A 20827-nucleotide genomic window follows, 5' to 3' on the forward strand; every position below is an offset into this window, starting at 1 on the left:
ACTTAGCATAAAGCTTTTGAGGTCTATCCATATAGTACGGTTTAGTAATTCATTGCTTTATATGACTTGGTAATATTCCATCATATGCACAGACCACATTTTCTTTATCCACTCAACACAAATTGCCTTCTTTTAACTCAAACCTTAAATGTTTCCCATAGCACTCTTTCTTTCTATGCCCCAAACCTACTTTCACCCAAGTCTTCAATATCTCAATAAGTGGATATCCACCTCCCCTCTTCTTTAAGCCAGAAGTCTAACAGGTGCTTTCCTTGAAAACTGTCTTTCCTTCATAAATTAAATTTGTCCACTTCTCTCCACTTAACACTATCTTCTTAGTCCATGCCATGCTCGTCTCTTACCTGGACGACTTTCTTTTTAACTGGGTCTCCTATTCCACTACCATCCATTCTTGCCTCAGCAGCCAAGCAATTTCTTTAAACTGTAAATCAGATCACGTCCTTCCCTTGCTTAGAACCCTCCGATGACCTCTCAACGCACAAGGGACAAAATCCAGACCTCTTACTCTGTTTTATAAACCCTTTGAGGTCAGAGTAGACCCTTCAAGATGCTACTCCATCTCCTCAGGCTGCTTTCTCCTTTGTGTGCTCTGCTACAGATGCAGAGGCCTCTGTGTGGTCCTCAAGTAGGCATTTGCATTTGCTGCCTGGAATTCTCTTGCTCCCAACACTTGCATGGCTCATTTCACCTTGTCTTTTGGGTCTCAACTTAAAAGCTGTGTCCAGAGACAAGCTTCCTCTATCTTATTTTTTTATTTTATTTTATTTATTTTATTTTATTTTATTTTATTTTATTTTATTTTATTTATCTTGAGACTCTGTTGTCCGCTCAGGCTGGAGTGCAGTGGCGCAATCACAGCTCACTGCAACCTCAGTCTCCTGGGCTCAAGCAATCCTCCTGCCTCAGCCTCTTGAGTAGCTGGGACCACAGGCACATACCACCACACCCAGCTATTTTTTTCTAGTAGAGATGAGCTCTTACTATGTTGCCCAGGCTTCTTCCTCTATCTAAAGCACACACTTGTCTCTTTATATCACGTTTCTCTATTTAAATTATCAATACATGTAGCTTATCATTAATATTTTTCTTACTTATTATTTGTTTACTTGTCCACTGCCAGTCTATCTCCATTGGAAAATACTGTGTTCTGTGAGAGAAGGAATCTTGTCAGTTCTTAAAACTGCGCTGACACCAAGGTCTTGGGCAGTGTTTGGCACAAAGTATATGCTCAACAAACATCTGTAGAATGAGTGAATGAATGAACAAGTGCTCTATCTGCAAGAAGCTTAGTACCAAATGAGTCAATAAGCAGATTACACAATAGTGTAATAAGTGTAATAGTGCACAATTGTACACAGGGTGTCATTCCTGTCACAACAGATGAGCAAATGGACTTGGAGATATGGAGTGACTTTCCCAAGTCCCTGCTAAGTGTAGAGTCTGGATTCCAATCCAGGTTGCCTAACTTCAAGTCTAAGTTTACCCAGGGAAGCTGGTTCCACCTCCACAAACACAAGGTGAGGGAGAACAGATGTCCCCAGCAGTATATGCCTCCGACCCAGGGACTCCCTGAAGGCAGCATTTGGCTTCTTATAATATCCCCTCTTCAGGGATGCCACACATTAGAGGACAGCTGCCTTGGCAGGGGTATGGCACTCAAAATGAAGAGATTAAATAATATCTTTTCCTTCTCCTACCAAAACTGTGCTGAAAACAAAGAGGTCTGAGTCCTACTGTTTAACTCTTTTATCAACTCACTGCGTGAGCTTGGACAAGCCACTTCCTTTCTTTGGGCCTCCATATCCTCAGTTTAAATTCTTCATTGCCTGTCTAGTACTTTGCAGATGCTGATATCCCTAGATCTCACTCACCAACTACCAGCAGTACTGTCCCCAGTCATTGCTCCAAAAATGCTCTCCATTTCCTAATATTCTCAAGAACTGCTTCCAGTTCAGAATCTCTGAAACCAGTGCTGTCTAGTAGAAATTTATACAAGCCACAATTTCTGGTAGCCACATTACAAAACGTTAAGAGAAACAGATGAGGCTGGGAGTGGTGACTCGTGCCTGTAATCCCAGCACTTTCAGAGGCCGACGTGGGTGAATCACTTGAGGTCAGGAGTTTGAGACCAGCCTGGCCAACATGGTGAAACCCCAACTCTACTAAAAACAGAAAAATTAGCTGGGTGTGGTGGCGGACACCTGTAATCCCAGCTACTCGGGAGGCTAAGACACAAGAATCGCTTGAACCCAGGAGTTGGAGGTTACAGTAAGCTGAGATTGTGCCACTGCACTCCAGCCTGGGACCCCCAGAGCTAGACTCCATCTCAAAAAAAAAAAAAAAAAAGACAGAGAGAGAAATAAGTGAGATTAATTTTCATGACATATTACATTTGACCTAATATCAAAAAGATTATAATTTTGATATGTATCAATATAGAAAATCAATAAGATGTTTTCTATTTTGTGTGTATGTGTGTACTAACTCTTCAAAATCTGGTGTTCATTTTGCACATCCCAATTCAGACTAGCCATGTTTCAAGTGTTCATCAGCCACACGTGGCTAGTGGCCACCATACTGGACAGCACAGCTCTCAACTCTGGAATCCCACCTAGCACTCACATTAAGAGACTTTTAGAAGAAAGAATCGAGCATTTTATTTACAGAAAAAAAAAAAAGGCAGAATGGGGCCAGGGAGGGAAATAAGGAGAGGAAGAGAGTAATCTGGGTCTGAAAATAGAACTTGGGGCAAATCAATAGGCAAGTCCTTAATTCCTGAGCAAAGCCACAAGCAGTTACATGGGTGGCTGCAGTTGGTGGAATTGGAACCAAAAACCAAAGCAGGAAAGGAGAAAAGTTTGGTAAAACAGGCAAATTTGTCCTGTTTGATTTGACTGTGTGTCTGGAGTCAAGGGCAAATTCCTACCAGACACCAGTTTGGATAAAATTTTCAGGTAGACCCAAGCCCTCCTGTTAGAGCTGATGGCAGCCCATGAAAGTGGTCAGGCGATGGCCTGGGATTGTAGTGAACAAGGAGTGTTGATTTCCTGTTCCCCCTCCTCTGGGTTCCCAAACTGTCCACTCTTCTATGTACTCAACAAGTTACAATACCCTTCTCTCAATTCTTCTGACTCACCACATCCTTTCCCGCATTTGCAAATGTTGTCTCCTCTTCCCCAAAAACTCTTTCCCTGGTTTTTCACTTGGCTGATGTCTTCTCATCCTTTAGTTTCAGCTGAAACAGCAACTCCCCTAGGAAGCCTCTCTGATCACCCTATCTAAAGCAGGTCCCCCCCATCTCTCCCCAACACACATACCATTGTTCTCTATCTCAGCCCAAAGTTTTCATTCATGGCACTTAACACAATTACAATTCCCACCCCCAGCTGTTTTTTAAGAGACAGAGACTTGCCCTGTCGCCCAGGCTGGAATGCAGTGGCGTGATCTTGGCTCACTGCAGCCTCCACTGCCTGGCCTCAAGTGATTCTCCTGCCTCAGCCTCCTGAGTAGCTGGGATTACAGGGCCACCACCACACCGGGCTCAATTATCATTGTTCACTTAGTAGTTTGTTTACCGTTTGAGGTCTCTCTTTTCCATGAGGGCAGGGACCTTACCTTTCTCGTGTACCACTATCTCCCCAGGCCTGGCCAAACAAAATGCCTGTGCTCTTGGATAGATGGGTGAACAGAAGGGGGCAGGTAGAAACCAAAGGTTTTAGGATATGGAGTGGAATGTCAGAACACACTGAAGGAAAACTTTTCTCTGACGTGGAATCTAATATGTTGTCTCTCAGCTTCAGACTCACATTCCAGCTCTCAAGAATCCCACAACCAGCATCTTTAGAAATAGGGTGACTGTCTCACAAATACGGGAAATCAAAACATGCCTATCCTTTACCTTCTGAGACCTGTTGGGATTTTAAAAATATATTTTATAGTTGGTGGTTCAGTAATTTTCTAGAAAGTCAGATGGCCTGGTCCTGGTGGCCATTTTGCTCTGTGATGGGCAATTAAAGTTGGCCTGAAAAGGTTATGCTCCTTCCCTTTTATAGGTGGCACACTGTTCATTCATGCTTGAGGGACTTTCAAAAATTCAAAAACCAACCGCATCTTGAGTGTAAACCCTGGAGCTTACAGAATACCCACACCCCAGAGCAATAAAAAGGTTATAAGTCTAAGACTCAGAGATGATGATAAACTGAGAATTCTCTGGCCAATAAAATGGCATACCAACAGCCAAGGTACGTGCTCTTGCTCCCGAGAAGCGCCAGTGACATCCTTTGTAACAGGGAATGCCATTTGCCAAGCACCTGGAAGCTTTTTGACTTGCATGTCTGGGGTCAATCATGTTCTCAAATCCACTTTTAAGTAAAGCTGACCCAAAAGACCTTGGGTTTCATCTAACTTGTAGTTTCCTTGAGCCATCCTGTCAAAAGAGTACAGCAGTCCATGCTTATCTGTGGGGAATATGCTCCAAGACCCCCAGTGGATGCCTGAAACTGTGGATAGTACCAAATCCTACATGTCCTCTGTTTTTTCAATCTGATAACCAAGGCAGCTACTAAGTGGCCAGTGGGCGGGTACCGTATCCAGAGTGGATATGCAGGACAAAGGGAGGAATCACATCTTGGCAGAGATGGAGCCGCGATGGCGTAAGATTTTTGCTCAGCAAAGAAATTTGCTCAGTGTGCTCATCATGCTACTCAGAACAGCGAGAAATTTAAAACGTATGAATTGTTTATTTCGGGAATTTTCCATTTCATATTTTCAGGCCACAGATAACCACAAGAAACTGAAACTATGGAAAGCGAAACCACAAATAAAGGAGGGCTACTGTACTTTACAGAAACTGAGGCACTAGACATGATACTACAAAATAGCCCTCATATGGCATAAAAAGGCCACTGGCACAGCTGTAACCCTGCCCTACTCTTAGAAGAGAACCCTACTGAATAGAAGAACCAAAACGCTCAGGAAAAGGTGAACCACCAGTTGACACCCAGAAGGATGAATTTGCTAAGATTCTGAGCTCTCTTTGGCCTGCCGAATTTTTTCCCTTCTTCCTTCACCCAATGGGCAATTTCCAATTTATCAATTTATCAATTAGGTCAGTGGAAATTCTCCCTTTTCACCCAGTGCCCAAAGAATCTACCTGTATCTTTATCGTGTAGTGGCTATATAAAAATGACTGGAGATTTGGTCTCAATTTATTCAGGTTCCATCTTTTTCAGTTATTCAGTAATTGGTTAACTTCAGTTAATAATAATGTACCATATTCATTAATGCTGACAAATATAGCATACTAATGTAAAATGTTAATAACAGGACAAACTAGATGTGGAGTATATGAAAACTTTATACTATCTTCCCAACTTTTCTGTAGCTCTAAAACTGTTTTAAAAGAGAAAGTTTACTTAAAAAAAAAACAAACAAACAAAAAACTTCTGTAGAACTGACCAGTCTATCAAGAACCATCCATTTGTCAAAGGAAGCACAGTGAGCCTTTCCATGGCCAGCTTACTGAAACACAGGATTACGGAGACTCTTCCAGTTGGCTTTTTCTTAGCTGCCCTTCTACTTCTGAAAATGCATTTTCCGGGAGGTTTTTTTTTATTGCTAATCAGCTCAAAACTCAGAAGAGAGACTGGTAGAGCAATCTTAGAGCAAGGCATAGTTGAAGGCTAAATAAACTTGGAGGACCAAATGGACCAGGAGTTATGCGAAAACTAAGTATGGTGATAATGATGATGATGATGATGATGACCGTCATCATCATCATCATCATTTGAGTTGGGAACACAAAGCAAGCCCCCCGGAGAACGGCGGCAATGAAAGCTGCCTTTGTCAGATAAGGGCCGCAGGAAGACAAAGCAAAGGGCCTCTTTATTCATCAAAGCTCCACTATGCTTCTGCACCAAGAAGCATATGCCACTGCACCAGGCCCAGGATCGTATTTTTTAAAAGAAGATCTAGTTTTCCAAATTCAGCATCTAATTTCAAAAATGCAAGTAGCCACCAACTCATATGGTCCTACCTTTTGGTTACCTGGCTCATGAGGAATAGCCCCCTGCCCTGTGCCTATAAATACCAACCCTCCTCTTTAATGCTAGTCTTAGAAGCTGCCCCCATGGCACCCACACCCTGAGCTCCACTCTTGGACTCTCTCCCTTTCTCCTCCATTCTCACTGTTTTTCTTCCCTCTTTGCTACCCAAACTCCTCCACACCCCCTTTACCCCCTGGCCCAATACTGAAATGTCGGGATGGGTAAAATTTAGAGGGAAAGAATGAAGAAAAAGCTCACTGCAACTGAGTACTTCCCCCCTCCTACCCCCTAGTCAATGAGTTTTAACAAATGTCTACCCCCAAGTATAACCACCACTCAAAGCAGGATATGGAGCTTTTATTTCCGTCAGCCCCCAAAGTTCCCCAGCCCTTACTACCTAGAACACACAAAACTAATCTGCAGTGACAGAAATCAGATCAGAGTAGAGTGTGGGGTGCTGACTGCAAAGGAGCACAAGGGAATTTTTAAGGGTGATTGAAATGCTCTATCCCCTGATTTGGGTGGTGGTTACCCATGCAGATGCAAAGGCCCTGGGGCAGGAATAAGCTTGGTGAGTCCTGAAGGGCAGAAATTTGCTCAGCATGGCTGCAGCACAGTAAGGAAAGGGAGAATGACTGATGAGGTCAGGGAAGCAGGCAGAAGCTAAGTGGTATAAGGCCTCATGTGCCATGACAGCAGCTGGGATTTTATTCCAACTGCCACTGGAATGCATTCAGTGGCTTTAAGCCTAGTTATCAGGTCCCTCAAGGGCCAAACCCTGACTTACATGTATGGATTTTCCTTCTCTGGACCTAGAACCCTAGCCAGACACTCCAGTAGTATTCCTTGCGAATAGTGTCTGCTGAAAAATGTCAGTGCCAGCCTCTGAGGCCCTGGATTCCCACTCCCTACCTGATGGATGCCCCTCTATCACTTTGCCTTGGAATGTCCCTGCCAACCTAAACTAAGACTTGTGGTTGGCCTCTATTTTCTTTTCTTTTCTTTTCTTTTTTGGAGATGGAGTCTCGCTCTGTCGCCCAGGCTGGAGTGCAGTGGCATGATCTCGGCTCACTGCAAGCTCTGCCTCCTGGGTTCATGCCATTCTCCTGCCTCAGCCTCCCGAGTAGCTAGGACTACAGGCACCCGCCACCACGCCCGGCTAATTTTTTGTATTTTTTTAGTACAGACGGGGTTTCACCGTATTAGCCAGGATGGTCTTGATCTCCTGACCTCATGACCCGCCCACCTCATCATCCCAAAGTGCTGGGATTACAGGCGTGAGCCACCGTGCCCAGCCTCTATTTTCTTCATTTTATTTTTTTTTCTTTCTATTAATCAAAAAGCAACTCACACCCTCTATTTTCTATAGCCAGATTGGACCCCACAAGGCATCTGTACCAAGGTGATTTTCCCAGCCTGCCCAGTCCTGGTAAGTCCAGGTTTATTCTGCCAGGTGCCTGCTGTCTCAAGCTTAAACAGCTCAACACATGAGGGGGCCACAGTGAAACCCAGTGGGGAACACAGCACCTCCCAGAGGGCCTCCACCACCTCACTCACCTTCGCCCAGGGTCTGCTTGAGTAAATCGTGCTTGGCCTGCAGCTTGGTGATGAGGTTACTGCCATTCACATATTCTTTAAATTTCTGTAAGACACAAGGCACAAGGAAGTTATAGATTGCAAGGCCGAGTAATGGGATCTCTGCCTCTGCGACTGACCTCTGGGACACGGAAGCCGAAGAGAGATCACGTCACCCGCAGGGACCCCGGCAGAGGGAACAGAGAGGCCTCTGCATCTGCGTCTTTGCTTTCCTCCATCTAGAACCCCAGCGCTGACAGGCGGAGGCCAGGCCCTTGGAGGGCTCCAGGCCTTTCAGGTTGGGGGTTAGGAACACAAAGCAAACCAGGGGAGAATGGCTGCAGTGAAAGCTGCCTTTGTCTAAGGGCCACTGGGAGACAAAGCAAAGGGCCTCTTTAGTCATCAAAGCTCCACTGTGCTTCTGCGCCAAGAGCAATAAAAATGGGAGCCGTCCCAGGGGCCATGCAGCCGAAGCCAGAGAGCTTTATCGGATCCGTCAAGAGAGGAGCCTCGGAACGAGTCTTCCTTTCATCTGGCCCCACTTTGAAGGAGGAAGGGCTTGCAGGCCCCTGAGAGGCTTTCCCATTAAAATAACCCAAATTGCAGGGGGTGATAAGATTTTCTTCTTTGTACAGATGAGAAAAATGAAGCTTGCACCAGGAAGTGATTTGTCCAAGGTCCCACGGAAAGTCAGCCGTGGGCCAGGCCTAGCCCAGCCTGCTTCCTAGTTCAGGGCTCTGCCCCAGAGCAGTGCACCTCAGAGCAGTACTGAGGGACAGAGAATAGGCCAGGACAGAAACACACCTACCTGCCTGGAACTCAGTGGGCCTTAGCCACCTCTACACAGGTGCCAGCTTCCCCCACCTGCACAGTCACAGAGCCCCACTGGGCACGCCTCTGCTGCATGGCCAGCTGCTAGAGGGTGGGCTCCAAGCCCAGCTCATCTCCAGCTCCCCAGTGCCTAAAGCTGTGACTGGCTTAGAGTAGGTGCTGAGAAATTTCACTGGATCCCTCCCTCTTGAAGCTTACGTGGTGGGCTGGGGAGGGAGACAATAAACGAACAAAAAAGGTAAGTAAAATACCACTCAGTCAGGTGGTGGTGAATGCTATGGATAAAAAGAAAGCAGAGCTGAGCATGGTGACTCACACCTGTAATTCCAGCTACTCAGGAGGCTGAGGTGAGAGGACTGCTGAAGGCCTGAAGTTCAAGACAAGCCTGGGCAACATAGCAAGACCAAGTCTCTAAAAAAATAAGTTTAAAAAACTAGCTAGGCCTGGGGGTGTGTGCTGTAGTGCCAGCTACTCAGGAGGCCAAGGTGAGAGAATCACTTGAGCCCAGGAGGTTGAGGCTGTAGTGAGCTATGTTCATGCCACTGCATTCCATCCTAAGCAACAGAGTGAGACCCTATCTCCACAAAAAAATAAATAAATCAAATAAAGTGGGAACAGTGGATTGGAAGTCTAGAAGACCTCACTGCAAAGTGGACATTTGAGCCAAGGCCTGAAGGAGGTAGAAAGGGGGCCACATGGGGACCTGCGGGAAGGAGGTTTACAAGCAAGGGGCACGGTAATTGCAAAAGCTCTGAGAATAAAGTGAAGGAGGTAGATGTGACTGCCCCAAATCCACCTGCTAGTTTCTCAAAGAGAAACCCACTCTATTGTCCCAGCCAGCACACTAAAAAGGGGGCAGAGAAAAGTGAGCTGCAGAGGCTCAGACACCCCCAAGTCAACATCACCACCTTCCCATTGACAGCTATGGGGGAAAGACCCATTGGGGTAGGGGCTGACATATACACAAATAAGACTGGGGTCACCTCACACTGGCCCAACTTGATGGGTTTCTGGAATGACTGGGCTGGTGGGAGGTTGTGGTGTCCTCTCTCCTTTTCCATGGTCCTAGGCTCCCAGGACCTGGCCTATTGGCCATTAAGAGTCACTCGACTTTGTATCCACAGAGCACTTGACAGTTTTCACACACGTACGTTTAAGCCTCATCACAGTCTTGGACGACAAATGGGGAAAACATCATCAGGCCCATTCTACCCAGAAGGAAACAGAAGCTCAGAACTGTGGTCACTCACTGGGTACCTCGGGCAGATTACTGAGCATTTCTGAGCCTCCATGTCCTCCCCAGTGTAAACTGAGAGTAGACTCAGTGTTTCTCCAAGTGTGGGGCAGAGGGCCAGGGGCTTGTAACCAGCTGGGGAGACTGTCAACACACAAATTCCTGTTCTAGAATACCTCGAGTCTAACCCTTCATTTGACACTGGAGGAGGAACCAGTGAGGCCCAGAAGTGTTCACAATTCCAGCTGCCCATCTTGGGAGAGTGGTGGTCTGAGAACCTACTTTTTTTTTTTTTTTTTAGGTAAGGTCTGGCTCTATTGCCCAGGCTGGAGTGCAGTGGCACGATGTTGGCTCACTGCAATCTCTGCCTCCCAGGCTCAAGCCATGCTCCCAAGTAGCTGGGACTACAGGCACACACCAGCCAAGTAGCTGGGACCTCAGCCTCCCAAGTAGCTGGGACCTCAGCCTCCCAAGTAGCTGGGACTACAGCCTCACACCACCATGGCCAGCTAATTTTTGTATTTCTTGTAGAGATGGGGTTTTGCCATGTTGCCCACGCTGGTTGTGAACTCACGAGCTCAAGCAATCTGCACACCTCGGTTCCCAAAGTGTTGGGATTACAGGCATGAGCCACTGTGCCCGGCTGAGAACCTGCATTTTTAACAAGCTTCCCAGATGGTTCAAATGCACACTTCAGTTTGGTAACTGCTGTCCTAGAGGCTCTCTATAGATGCTTCCAGCAATAATGTCCTCTCATTTTATCTCCTGTCCAAGAATTCCCCAAAAAAGCAGAGCTGAGGGGTAAGCTGATATTCTGTCCACCGTGTCTCACTGCCCCAAGAAGTTGAAGATGTAATCCCAAATGTAACTCATGCCTTGGCAGGTCATCCACTGGTTAGCGCAAATTACAGCCTGGGGCTCTGTAGCTCATCTCTGTCCGCCTCATTGAAGCTTCAACCATCTGAAGAATAACGAATGTCCGCAAAATAAAGAATGCCATCAAATTGCATTGATGTTTGCATTGAAAGGATTATGATGTCCTTAAAAAGACCTAAAATAATGAGTCATGAGAAGGTATACTAGGAAACCAGGTTAGCAAACTAAGTATTAAGAATAAACTATAACATCTGATGACCATTAGTCACAGATACTGGAGAATTTTCCTAACTTCGAGTAGGCCAAACTCCCTTCTTGAATTCTGTTCCCCAGAATTCTTTGCTTCTACTGCCAAAGTGAATTAATCTTCATGTGTATGTTGTAACCATACATTCTCTTTGTGAACACAGTGGGCTCCATGGAAGTGGTGAATACCAGCAATCAGCGTGGGCTGCTTGGCTAAGCTCCGCTTTGTTTTCTTCCTTGACAGGGTCAAAGAGTGTTGGAGAAAATGCAGTGTGTATCGACTACTGGTTTTGGACAAGGGATTTGACAAAGGCAGTTATAAGATGGAGGTAGAAGTTAGAATTGGGTGGGTTTGTGATGGGTTAAATGACTACAATCCAATCAATATTAGCCTCATTGCTTTTTTTTTTTTTTTTTTTTGAGACAGTCTCACTCTGTCACCCAGCCTGGAGTGCAGTGGTACAATCACAGTTCACTGCAGTCTCAACCTCCCAGGCTCAAGTAATCCTTCCACCTCACCCTCCTGAATAGCTGGGACCATAGATATGCACTTGTTTTTTTCTTTGTAGAAATGGAGTCGTCCTATGTTGCCAAAGCTGGTCTCAAACTCCTGGGCTAAAGGGATCCTCCTACCTCGGCCTCCCAAAGTGCTGGGATTTTAGGCATGAGCCATGGCACCTGGCCCTAGTTGCATATTTTTAACAACTCTGTCTTTGGCCTTGGCCTTGGTATACCCATTAGTCTTTAAATTGATTAAAATTTGGAAGCCATGCTTACTGAATCTGCAGGTGACACAGGTTTGAGGAGACAGCATGTATGCTGAGTAACTGGATCAGGATGTTGACTAAAACCATGAATTGAATTCATCAAGAGGAAAACTAACTGGTGATAAACAGATGACCTGCCCAAGATATCCCCTACAAAGCCTTAGGAAGAGTGAGGCCTGGTTAATGGCAGCATGTAGGGAAGACAGCTATAACTGATAATAACTTAGCCTTAAAATAATAATAAAAGAATATGATCTTAGAACATATGAATAGGAGCATAGTACTCGGTATAGAAGGGGTGAAAATTTTGCTCAATTCTATTTTTTTTTTTTTTTGAGATGAAGTCTCGCTCTGTCACCCAGGCTGGAGGCAGTGGCACGATCTTGGCTCACTGCAACCTCCGCTTCCCAGGTTCAAGCAATTCTCCTGCCTCAGCCTCCCAAGTAGCTGGGACTACAGGTGCATGCCACCACACCCAGCTAATTTTTTGTATTTTAGTAGAGACGGGTTTTCACCGTGTTGCCCAGGCTGGTCTAGAACTCCTGAGCTCAGGCAATCTGCCTGCCTTGGCCTCCCAAAGTGCTCGGACTACAGGCGTAAGCCACGGTGCCCAGCCAATTTTGCTCAGTTCTGTGTTGGGCATACCACTGCTCGGAGTCTCACCTTAGAAGAGGCATCAGCACATGGAACATGTTCAGGAGAGAGTCACTAGGATACTGAGGCTACTCAAAACAAAAGCTTATAAGGCAAGACTGAAAGAATCAGATACATTTAGCCTAGAGAAATGAAATCCCAGCTCCCTGCAACCATGTGAAACACTGTCATGTAGAATTAGCCTCCACTCTGGGTGGCCCCAGAGAACAGAACCAAGAAATCCTAGTGAGGTAGCTTTTTGAAGATAGCAAAGATAAAGGAAAACATGATAATACCAAAAGCCAGGCACAATGCAAACAAAAGGACTATCTGGGGAAAAAGGGAGCTTTTAATCTTGGGAGCAATCAGGCAGAGTCAGGATGGCCCTTGGGCAGGGATGCGGCTGAACTGACTCAAGCATCCCATGGAAGATTTAAGGTCCCTTACAAACCTAATATTCTATGTTCAATAAACACATGTTGAACTAAAGCCCCAGTCCCCATCTCCTTGCTCCTCCCAGTCCCTGTCCAAATGAAAGATAATTAACATGGGATTTTACATGAAGGGCTAGCAACTCAAGAGCAATTTGCTTGGATTTTTGAGGGCATTTTTTCCAAAGCTCACACCTAAATTTAAGACAATTCAACATGATAATCTATATACATAATTTCAAGGTTGTTCCTTGGGACTTGTACCTGACTCTGTTAGCCATTTTCTTATCACCCCACTGAATAAAACTGTCTCTGGTTTTTTTCTAGAGCAAGAAAATTTCAATAATCATCACCCAAGATCAATGCCAATGCTACCCATTGGAAATTCACTTTCTGCATTTCAGAAAACCAAGCCAGGCAACTTAATTTTAAAAGCATGGTGATGGAGTCTTAGATCCAATTGACCCATGTGGTTTCTCTGGTTCTCAGTAGCTTGGGTTGCTTCTGAAAAGTCACTGCCAGTGGCTTGGCCGACAGTGTGGTTCTGGGCCCAGGATGCCACTTACTGTAAAATAAAACATTTCTGTTTCCTGCTGGTTGGCTCTCCTCTTGGCAATGTTGATCTTGCTCATGTAGGTCTCAGAGGCAGCCGACTTGACGGACTCTGTCGATCGACTGTGTTGGAAGGCATCGGAGACATCAAAGTCCTCCACAGTCAGCATGTCCTGTAATGTCTGCATGGTGGCATCCAGGGTTTTCCTAACCTGGGGAAACACAGCAGATTGACAAAAATCCTGTATTCTCATACTGCCGTTGACACCTAAAGTCCCTTTCCCAGCTGTCACTTTACTTCTTCCATATGAAGTCCCTAGGATATAGGCAGAACAAAAATAATCCTTCTCACTGTATTAATGTGGAAAACACAAATTAGTCACCAACCCAAAATCACACAGCTGGCTGGGATGAGAAGCCAGGTTGCCCAATTTAAAGATATTTTATCGTATGGCTTCTGCCAGAGAGAACCTTGAGGAATGTTGCAACAAATGAGGAACCCAGGTTCCTAGGTTTGTTTCTCTTAGCCTAATTATGTAACTCAAAACTAGTTCCTCCAATGCAAGGTGGTCAGTTGAGTAGGGACAACATTAGATGTGCTCTAGTTCTCTTCATTCAGAGAAGGATAGAGACAAAGTTGACAATGGTGGGCAGCCATTCTTCGTGCAACAAACTCTCCAGGTATCTGCTACTGGACTCCTATCAAAAGCTCAGCTGAGAAAAGGAAAACTCCAGGAAGACAGTTGCTGAGGCACACATTGTTCAGCTAGGACTCCAGTTTTTTCTTCTGGAATTTCGTGGGACCACCAGAAGCCTGCACAAGCAGGGGCCACGGGCCCTGACCTTACAACACCCCTTTGCTGAACTGTGCCTAAAGGGCAGATTCTTTGCTTTGGAGGCTGGTTCCAGAAACAGTCCCTGGAAAAACTGCCTCCAATGTTTGTTATAAAATTATCGTCACTCAAAGTCTGTTTCTTTTCACTCAGACCTCAGCTTAAATGTCACCTCCTGGTGACATTGGTCCCCCCGATATCTTCACTCAGTGCCTATTACTGTCTAATATTTTCCAAGCTCATTCATTTCTTGGCTTGTTTTTGTGTTTCGTAAATGAAAAATAAAATTCTAAGCCCCCAACCATCTGAATGGACCTCTCCTCTCGGTCAGGGGCATTCCAAAGTTAACCTGAAAAACTAGTTCAGGCCATGATGGGAAGGAAGCGGCAAACCTACTTCATTATACCCTCCTCCTTTTTGGAATTACTGTTAGAACAGACTCTTTAAGTCTGATAGAAACATTTACAGCCTATCCTCTGAAGCCTACAACCTGGAGGCTTCATCTCTATGATAAAACCTTGGTCTGCACAACCCCTTATCTTAACCCAGACATTCCTTTCTTTAGACAATAACTTAACTCTTTCAACCAATTGCCAATCAGAAAATCTTTGAATCTGCCTATGACCTGAAAGCCCCTGCTTCCAGTTGTCCCACCTTTCCAGACCAAACCAAATACATCTTACATGTATTGACTGATGCCTTACATCTCCCTAAAATGTATAAAACCAAGTTGTGGCCCAACCACCTTGGGTACATGTTTTCAGGATCTCCTGAGGGCTGTATTACAGGCCATTGTTCACTCATATTTGGCTCAGAATAAATCTCTTCAAGTATTTTACAGAGTTTGACTCTCTTTGTCAACAGTTTTAAGTATTATTTGTCTTTTCTCACTAGAATATTCCCTCCCGGAGAGGAGGTGCTATGTTGCGTTGTGTTCGGTCACTTTATTCTATATCTAGAACAATGCTTGGCACATAGTATGTGCTCTATAAATACTTGCATAAATATTGTTGAATGAATACACAAATCAATTCTTCTTTCTAACGCAGCATGACAGGAAGCTCAGGTTCAAAATTAAGCATATTCAAGCCCGTTAGCAGCTCATACAGAAGAACATTGGCTTCATTCTCCTTTCTTTGGCCCTGATTTCCAATTTAAATTCCATTAACATTATGATCCATATACTATTCCGTGTAAACAATTTAAAATCCTTTGGGGGAAGATGTAGGGCATAAATAAATAAAGAAAACACTCTGTTCATCTCCTGTCTCTTTCCAGGTTTGAAAAACAAATATATAATTTGTCTCCATACAACCTCCCCCTGGGGACTGCACTGATTTGCTATCATCCTGAGCTCCAATCTGTCTCACATTTGTCCTAGGTCTGTCCTTTGTGGAGATGAAAAGCAAACTTGCTGTCTCTGCCCAGGATAGCACTCTTGAGATTTGAAGATCAAGACTGTGTCTTCCCACCTCCCCCATGACTGCACTTTAAAGAATAAACCTGCCCATGACCTCGAGTGTCACTCCCTCCATCCTGGTGTCCTTTCTCCAGGGGCCTCCAGTTGGTTGACATCCTCCTTGCAGGAAGAGTCCAGGTTGGAATAGGATGTTTCCCATCTGGCCTCTTCAGTCTACATCAGAATAGAGCCACTGCACTGGTATTTCCATCTGTACCCACTTGCTGAGAATCCTATGCCCCACAGCTGCAGGGGAGGGAGGCTGGGCCTGGTAAGGCTGACCTGTTCCTTGGAGCTCAGAATCCATGACACATTTAGTGTGCCCTAGGTTGTTTATTTCATTGTGTAATTTAAAATACCTACTGTTATTTCTAATGATAAAACAGAAATTCATTGCAGAAAATAGAAGAAAGCACAAAGAAGTAAACAGAAAGCACCTATCACCCCACAACCCAAACATAGCAACTAATAACATTTAAGCATTTCCCTCCAGTCTTTTTTCTATGCCTAGGAATACACATATGCTTTAGTTTACTCCAGTTATGGCAATACTGAACATAGAGTCCTATTTCCTTTTGTGTTTTGTTTGTTTGTTTGTTTTGAGATGGAACCTCACTCTGTCATCCAGGCTGGAGTGCAGTGGCGTGATCTCAGCTCACTGCAACCTCTGCCTCCCAGGTTCAAGCAATTCTCTTACCTCAGCCTCCCACCTTCTGTTTTTCTTCAATTTAACATCTTATAAATGTTCCCCCAGGCTATTAATGATTCTTGGTGTGTGTGGTTTTAATGATTGCGTACTATTCCATCTTATAAGTGGAACTATCATTTCTTATGCATTCCGTGGCACAAGTGGACTCCCTGGGACAAGCCAGGCCTTCCAAAGAAAATCCCTTATAGGGCAGAGGGGCTCACTCACCTCCTCATTCTCTATCTTGAGGGTGGCCAGTCTGGACTGCAGCTGGTGATACCGCATGAGCAGTTCTGTCTGGACGGGCTGCTGAGCGCTGACCTGGCAGACCTGCAGGAATAACAGCCACCATCTGTGGTTGCCCTGTGCCCTCCTCACCTGTGTGGAGCTAGGGCAGGGGCTACCATTAACATCCCAATCACAGTCCAGGAAACGGCCTCGGAAAGGTTGAGTGACCTGCTCAAGGTCACAGAGCTCATAAGTGGCCGTGGCAACCAATGCCAGATGAGAACCGGGGTCTTTCTACTCAAAGTCTGCACTCTTGCCATTGCCAGGTGTGGCCTTTCAGTCATGATCTACATTTGGGAAGCACGTGAAGGTTTACAAAGAGCCTTAACTTAATCTTATTAAGCAAAACTAACTGGTTAATTTCAAGGCAAGAAATTGTGGCAAGAAAGCAACCACCTAAGAGAAGCCAATGGGAAAAAACCTGAATGGGAAACAATCAGGGGCACACTCCCATTGTGCCGCAGAATGACACTGCAGCAGGGCAGCTGTGAGACAATGTGTTCTCACAGCTCATAGCTCTTCGTCCCCCAGCAATTGACTGGGCCGAGGGCTGGAGGAGGGGAAGCACCCAGAGAAATGCTGTTCTCCCTCTGCCTTCTTTCTTTGAGACAGGGTCTCACTCTGTCACCCAGGCTGGAATGCAGTGGTGCCATCACGGCTCACTGCAACCTCCACCTCCCAGGTTCAAGCAATTTTCCTGCCTCAGTCTCCCGAGTAGCTGGGACTACAGGCACCTGCCACCATGCCCAGCTATTTTTTGTTTGTTGTTTGTTTGTTTGTTTTTTGTTGTTGTTGTCGTTGTTTTTTAACAGAGACAGGGTTTCACCATGTTGGCCAGGCTGGTCTTGAACTCCTGACCTCAAGTGATCCACCCATCTCGGCCTCCCAAGTGCTGGGATTACAGACGTGAGCCACCTCCTTCCACCTTTCATGTGGGACTCCAGTATTACCTGTGGGCTGGGCTGCTGGCAGGCATGTGCACCTCACCCCTTCCAGGAACACAGCTAGGATCACAAGGGACAGTAGGGCTCTGTGGACAGTAGTAGTTATTTGCTACTAATTGCACAACCCAAAGTTTATGGTCACCAGTGGTCACCATGAGGCCAGCATTTTCAGGTCCAGGTGATGGATCGGGAGGACTGAGAGGGATGGGGCAGGCACAGCAGTGCAGCCCTGCAGAAGTAAGTGGGCAGAGCCATGCAGAGGGTCTAGCAAATGCCATCTTCTCAGATGCCTCCTTGCCCCTCCCCTCCCAGCAGGTGCCACGGGTGGCCCAGCTGAGCCTCACTGGGACCCAGAGGCTGGCTGGGTCTGGGACACTGTTGGAGTGGGTTCCCCCAATGCCCAGAGGGAGCAGTGACACAGACAAGCTCAGGGAACTATTTGCATAAGGGATTTTGTAAGCCTTGGGTAACGAGCAGGGCTGTGTTGGGGCCAGTGACAAGGGCCTTCTTTCCATTTGTTTTTTGTTTGTTTTATTCAGAATGTAACAAGGATCTGAGCAGCACAAGCACTGAAGGAAACTCGATCGTGTGGTGTATCAAAGGCTTGCAGTGTCGGAGGAAGGGATCGCCCTGGTGGAATGCACCAGCCTGAATGGCTGTGTTGAGGCTACAGTGAGGCCCAGGCTTCCCGTGGACCTCACCTGCACATTTGGGGTTAGAACATGAGCCTGTGTGCGGACTGGGGCTCCCTTGGAGTCTTCTAGACATAGCTGGGAGGGGTTATAAGGGAAGCCAAGGTCCTGTAATTCTGCACGGGGGGCACTTGAGACAGCAAGATTAGGGTATTAGTGGTAAACTCCTCAGCTGGGGAAGCCCATGAACCAGGAGCTTGACCCCAGGCCTCGGATAGAAACTTTCTGTACGTGCAACCAGGGATGATGTACTGGAGCACATGGGGGAACAGAGGGAAGCAGCCCCAAGCCCGGGCTCCAGGAGGAAGCCTACCTCATCCCCCATGTGGGGCTGGAACTCGAACTTGAGTGGAGGGCAGAAGACTTGATTGCACATGTCCATGACTGTGTGCTTGTCACTTCGGGAATCCAGGTTGTCCACTGCATTCTCAATGACATCCAGCCCTTCGTGGCGAGAAGTCTCCAGGTTGTATTCAGCTGAGAGATAGGTCCGGAAGGTGCGGGCCAGGCTGGCATGGAAGCCCAAATCACAGCACTTGGGGAGAGGCAACAACAGAAGGTTATGGGTGACAGCCAGGATGTGGAGGGGTGGTCACTGGCCACCATAGTGACTTACAATTACCTCCCTTTCCACAGCCGAATCTTCCATCCCGGAGGCCCCAAGGCACTTTGGAATCCTACTGCACAAACCTCACGGTGCCCCTCAAGGGGAGTTGTGGTTGAGATTTGGGCAATAGCAGGACTCGGTTCCCTATATTCACCTTCTTTCTCTTTTTTTTTTTTTTTTTTTGAGACGGAGTCTAGCTCTGTCACTTAGGCTGGAGTGCAGTGGCACGATCTCGGCTCACTGCTACCTCCGCCTCCCAGGTTCAATCGATTCTCCTGCCTCAGCTTCCCGAGTAGCTGAGATTACAGGTGCCCACCACCAAGCCCAGCTAATTTTTGTATTTTTAATAGAGACAGGGTTTTACTGTGTTGGCCAGACTGGTCTCGAACTCCTGACCTTGTGATCTACCCGCCTCGGCCTCCCAAAGTGCTCAGATTACAAGCGTGAGCCCATCTTTCGCTTCTTTAGGGTGGTGTGCATGCATCCCCTCTGCCTGGAATACTCTTCTTTCGGAATTCAGTTTAGAGGTCACTTCCTCCAGGAAAGCTTCCTTGATGTTCTCCCCACTCAGAGCTGGTCAGGTGATCCTCCTCCAGGGGTCCACATTTCCCTCTACCTCTCTCACTGTGACCCCTGCCACTTAGTATTAAAATCACCTATCAACATGTCCTTGGTGAGGTAAGCTCCCCGAGGGCCAACCCACTGCTCCTGCTCCTCAAGTTCCAGACAACAGCAGGTGCTCAATTAATATATGCTAAATGAATGAATAAAAGGGCTGAAAGGGCAAAAAAGAAAGTGAAAAGTAGGAAAGAGGAAGGTCTGGCCTTGGGCCATTTGGGAGCTCCCTCTCCTTGCGATGCTGACAATGGGTCCCCCTCTGGAGCCACGGGAAAAGCAGGAGCCCCCTGACTTCCCGATAGGATATACCAGGAAAAGAGTCCATCAACCGTACCGAGCCTTTACTAAACATGGACAGGGCCAGCTCCCCCATCTGTGCAGGAAGGAGGACATGAGAGAAACAGTCCTGGCTCCTACTTAGATGACACAGAAGCCCTCCCCACCGCCACCGCTCACAATGTTCTTTCTCCCAGTCTGCTTGTCCCTGTGGCGTGTCCTGCACAGCTGGTACTCGGGAGTCAGTGTTCCGTTCTCCACTTGCTTAAGCTGCCCGATTTCTCCCAAGATAACCTCCCCACACAAAGCTGATCTGTATAATTAAGTCTGTCTCATTCGCTACTTTCTTTCGCATGTACATGTGTCTGGCTGAGTGGCCCTAGGGGCGCCAAACATTTTACTAATAACATCTCCTTTACCACACTGGGAAATCCCCCAAGGCATGAACTGTGTATGGTTCACCCCTGAACCCCTCAAACCCAGCAAAGGATCTGGTGTCCAGGAGGGTACTTGGGAAGTTGCCATTGGATATACGACTGCCCAAGCCAACTGCACTGGGGCCACCAGAGGCCCATGTCCCACTTGTGAAAATAGACACCATGAGGTAACATTCATTTTCCAGCTCCCAAAATCACTGCCCTTCCCCTCCAGCAGGGCTCAAAAGAGCCCTGGCTACCCGAGAATGTCAGGTAAAGACAAAGACCAGCCCCTCCTTCAGCGAGTGACGTGTGCCAGCCCAGGTGTGGGCCCTGCTCAGTCCCAGACTCCCCAGGGAGCTCACATCGATCAGATCAGAGACATCATGGATGTAGTATTTGCTTATAGCTGCGTTGGTGGCTGCCAGATTGAGCAAGTAGTCATTCCGGGCCTTTGTGCATTTCAGCTTGTTCTCAGAGTACTTGGCCTGCCTCTGGAAGAAGAAAAGAGTAGATGTAAGAGCAAGCCATTTAAGAGGACGGGGTTTGTGATTTTCTATTCCTTTTTTTTTTTTTTTTTTTGAGACAGGGTGTTGCTCTGTCACCCAGGTGAGAGTGCAGTGGTGTGATCATAGCTCACTTCAGCCTTAACTCCTGGACTCAAGCAATCCTCCCACCTCAGCCTCCCGAGTAGCTGGGACTATAGATGCATGCCATCACACCTGGTTAGTTTTTGTTTTTGTTTTTCAAGTTTTTTAGAGATGGTGGGGTCTCACTATGTTGCCCAGGCTGATCT

At 46.5% G+C, this 20827-nt stretch overlaps 1 protein-coding gene across 5 annotated transcripts in view; it reads right to left on the minus strand.

Annotated features, from left to right (window-relative positions):
* SRGAP3 (SLIT-ROBO Rho GTPase activating protein 3) overlaps positions 1–20827 on the minus strand; it is a 382885-nt gene that overhangs the window by 60036 nt on the left and 302022 nt on the right. For all 5 annotated transcript variants that reach the window (XM_063703587.1, XM_019023743.3, XM_004033539.5 and 2 more), the window contains 5 exons: positions 20397–20525; positions 18428–18649; positions 16419–16520; positions 13225–13422; positions 7623–7707 (listed from right to left, as the gene is read on the minus strand). In XM_063703587.1, the coding sequence (XP_063559657.1) occupies positions 7623–7707; positions 13225–13422; positions 16419–16520; positions 18428–18649; positions 20397–20525 (736 nt within the window). The remainder of the gene's footprint in view (positions 1–7622; positions 7708–13224; positions 13423–16418; positions 16521–18427; positions 18650–20396; positions 20526–20827) is intronic.

The sequence above is a fragment of the Gorilla gorilla genome, chromosome 2, assembly GCF_029281585.2.
Source record: "Gorilla gorilla gorilla isolate KB3781 chromosome 2, NHGRI_mGorGor1-v2.1_pri, whole genome shotgun sequence".
Lineage (NCBI taxonomy): Eukaryota > Metazoa > Chordata > Mammalia > Primates > Hominidae > Gorilla > Gorilla gorilla.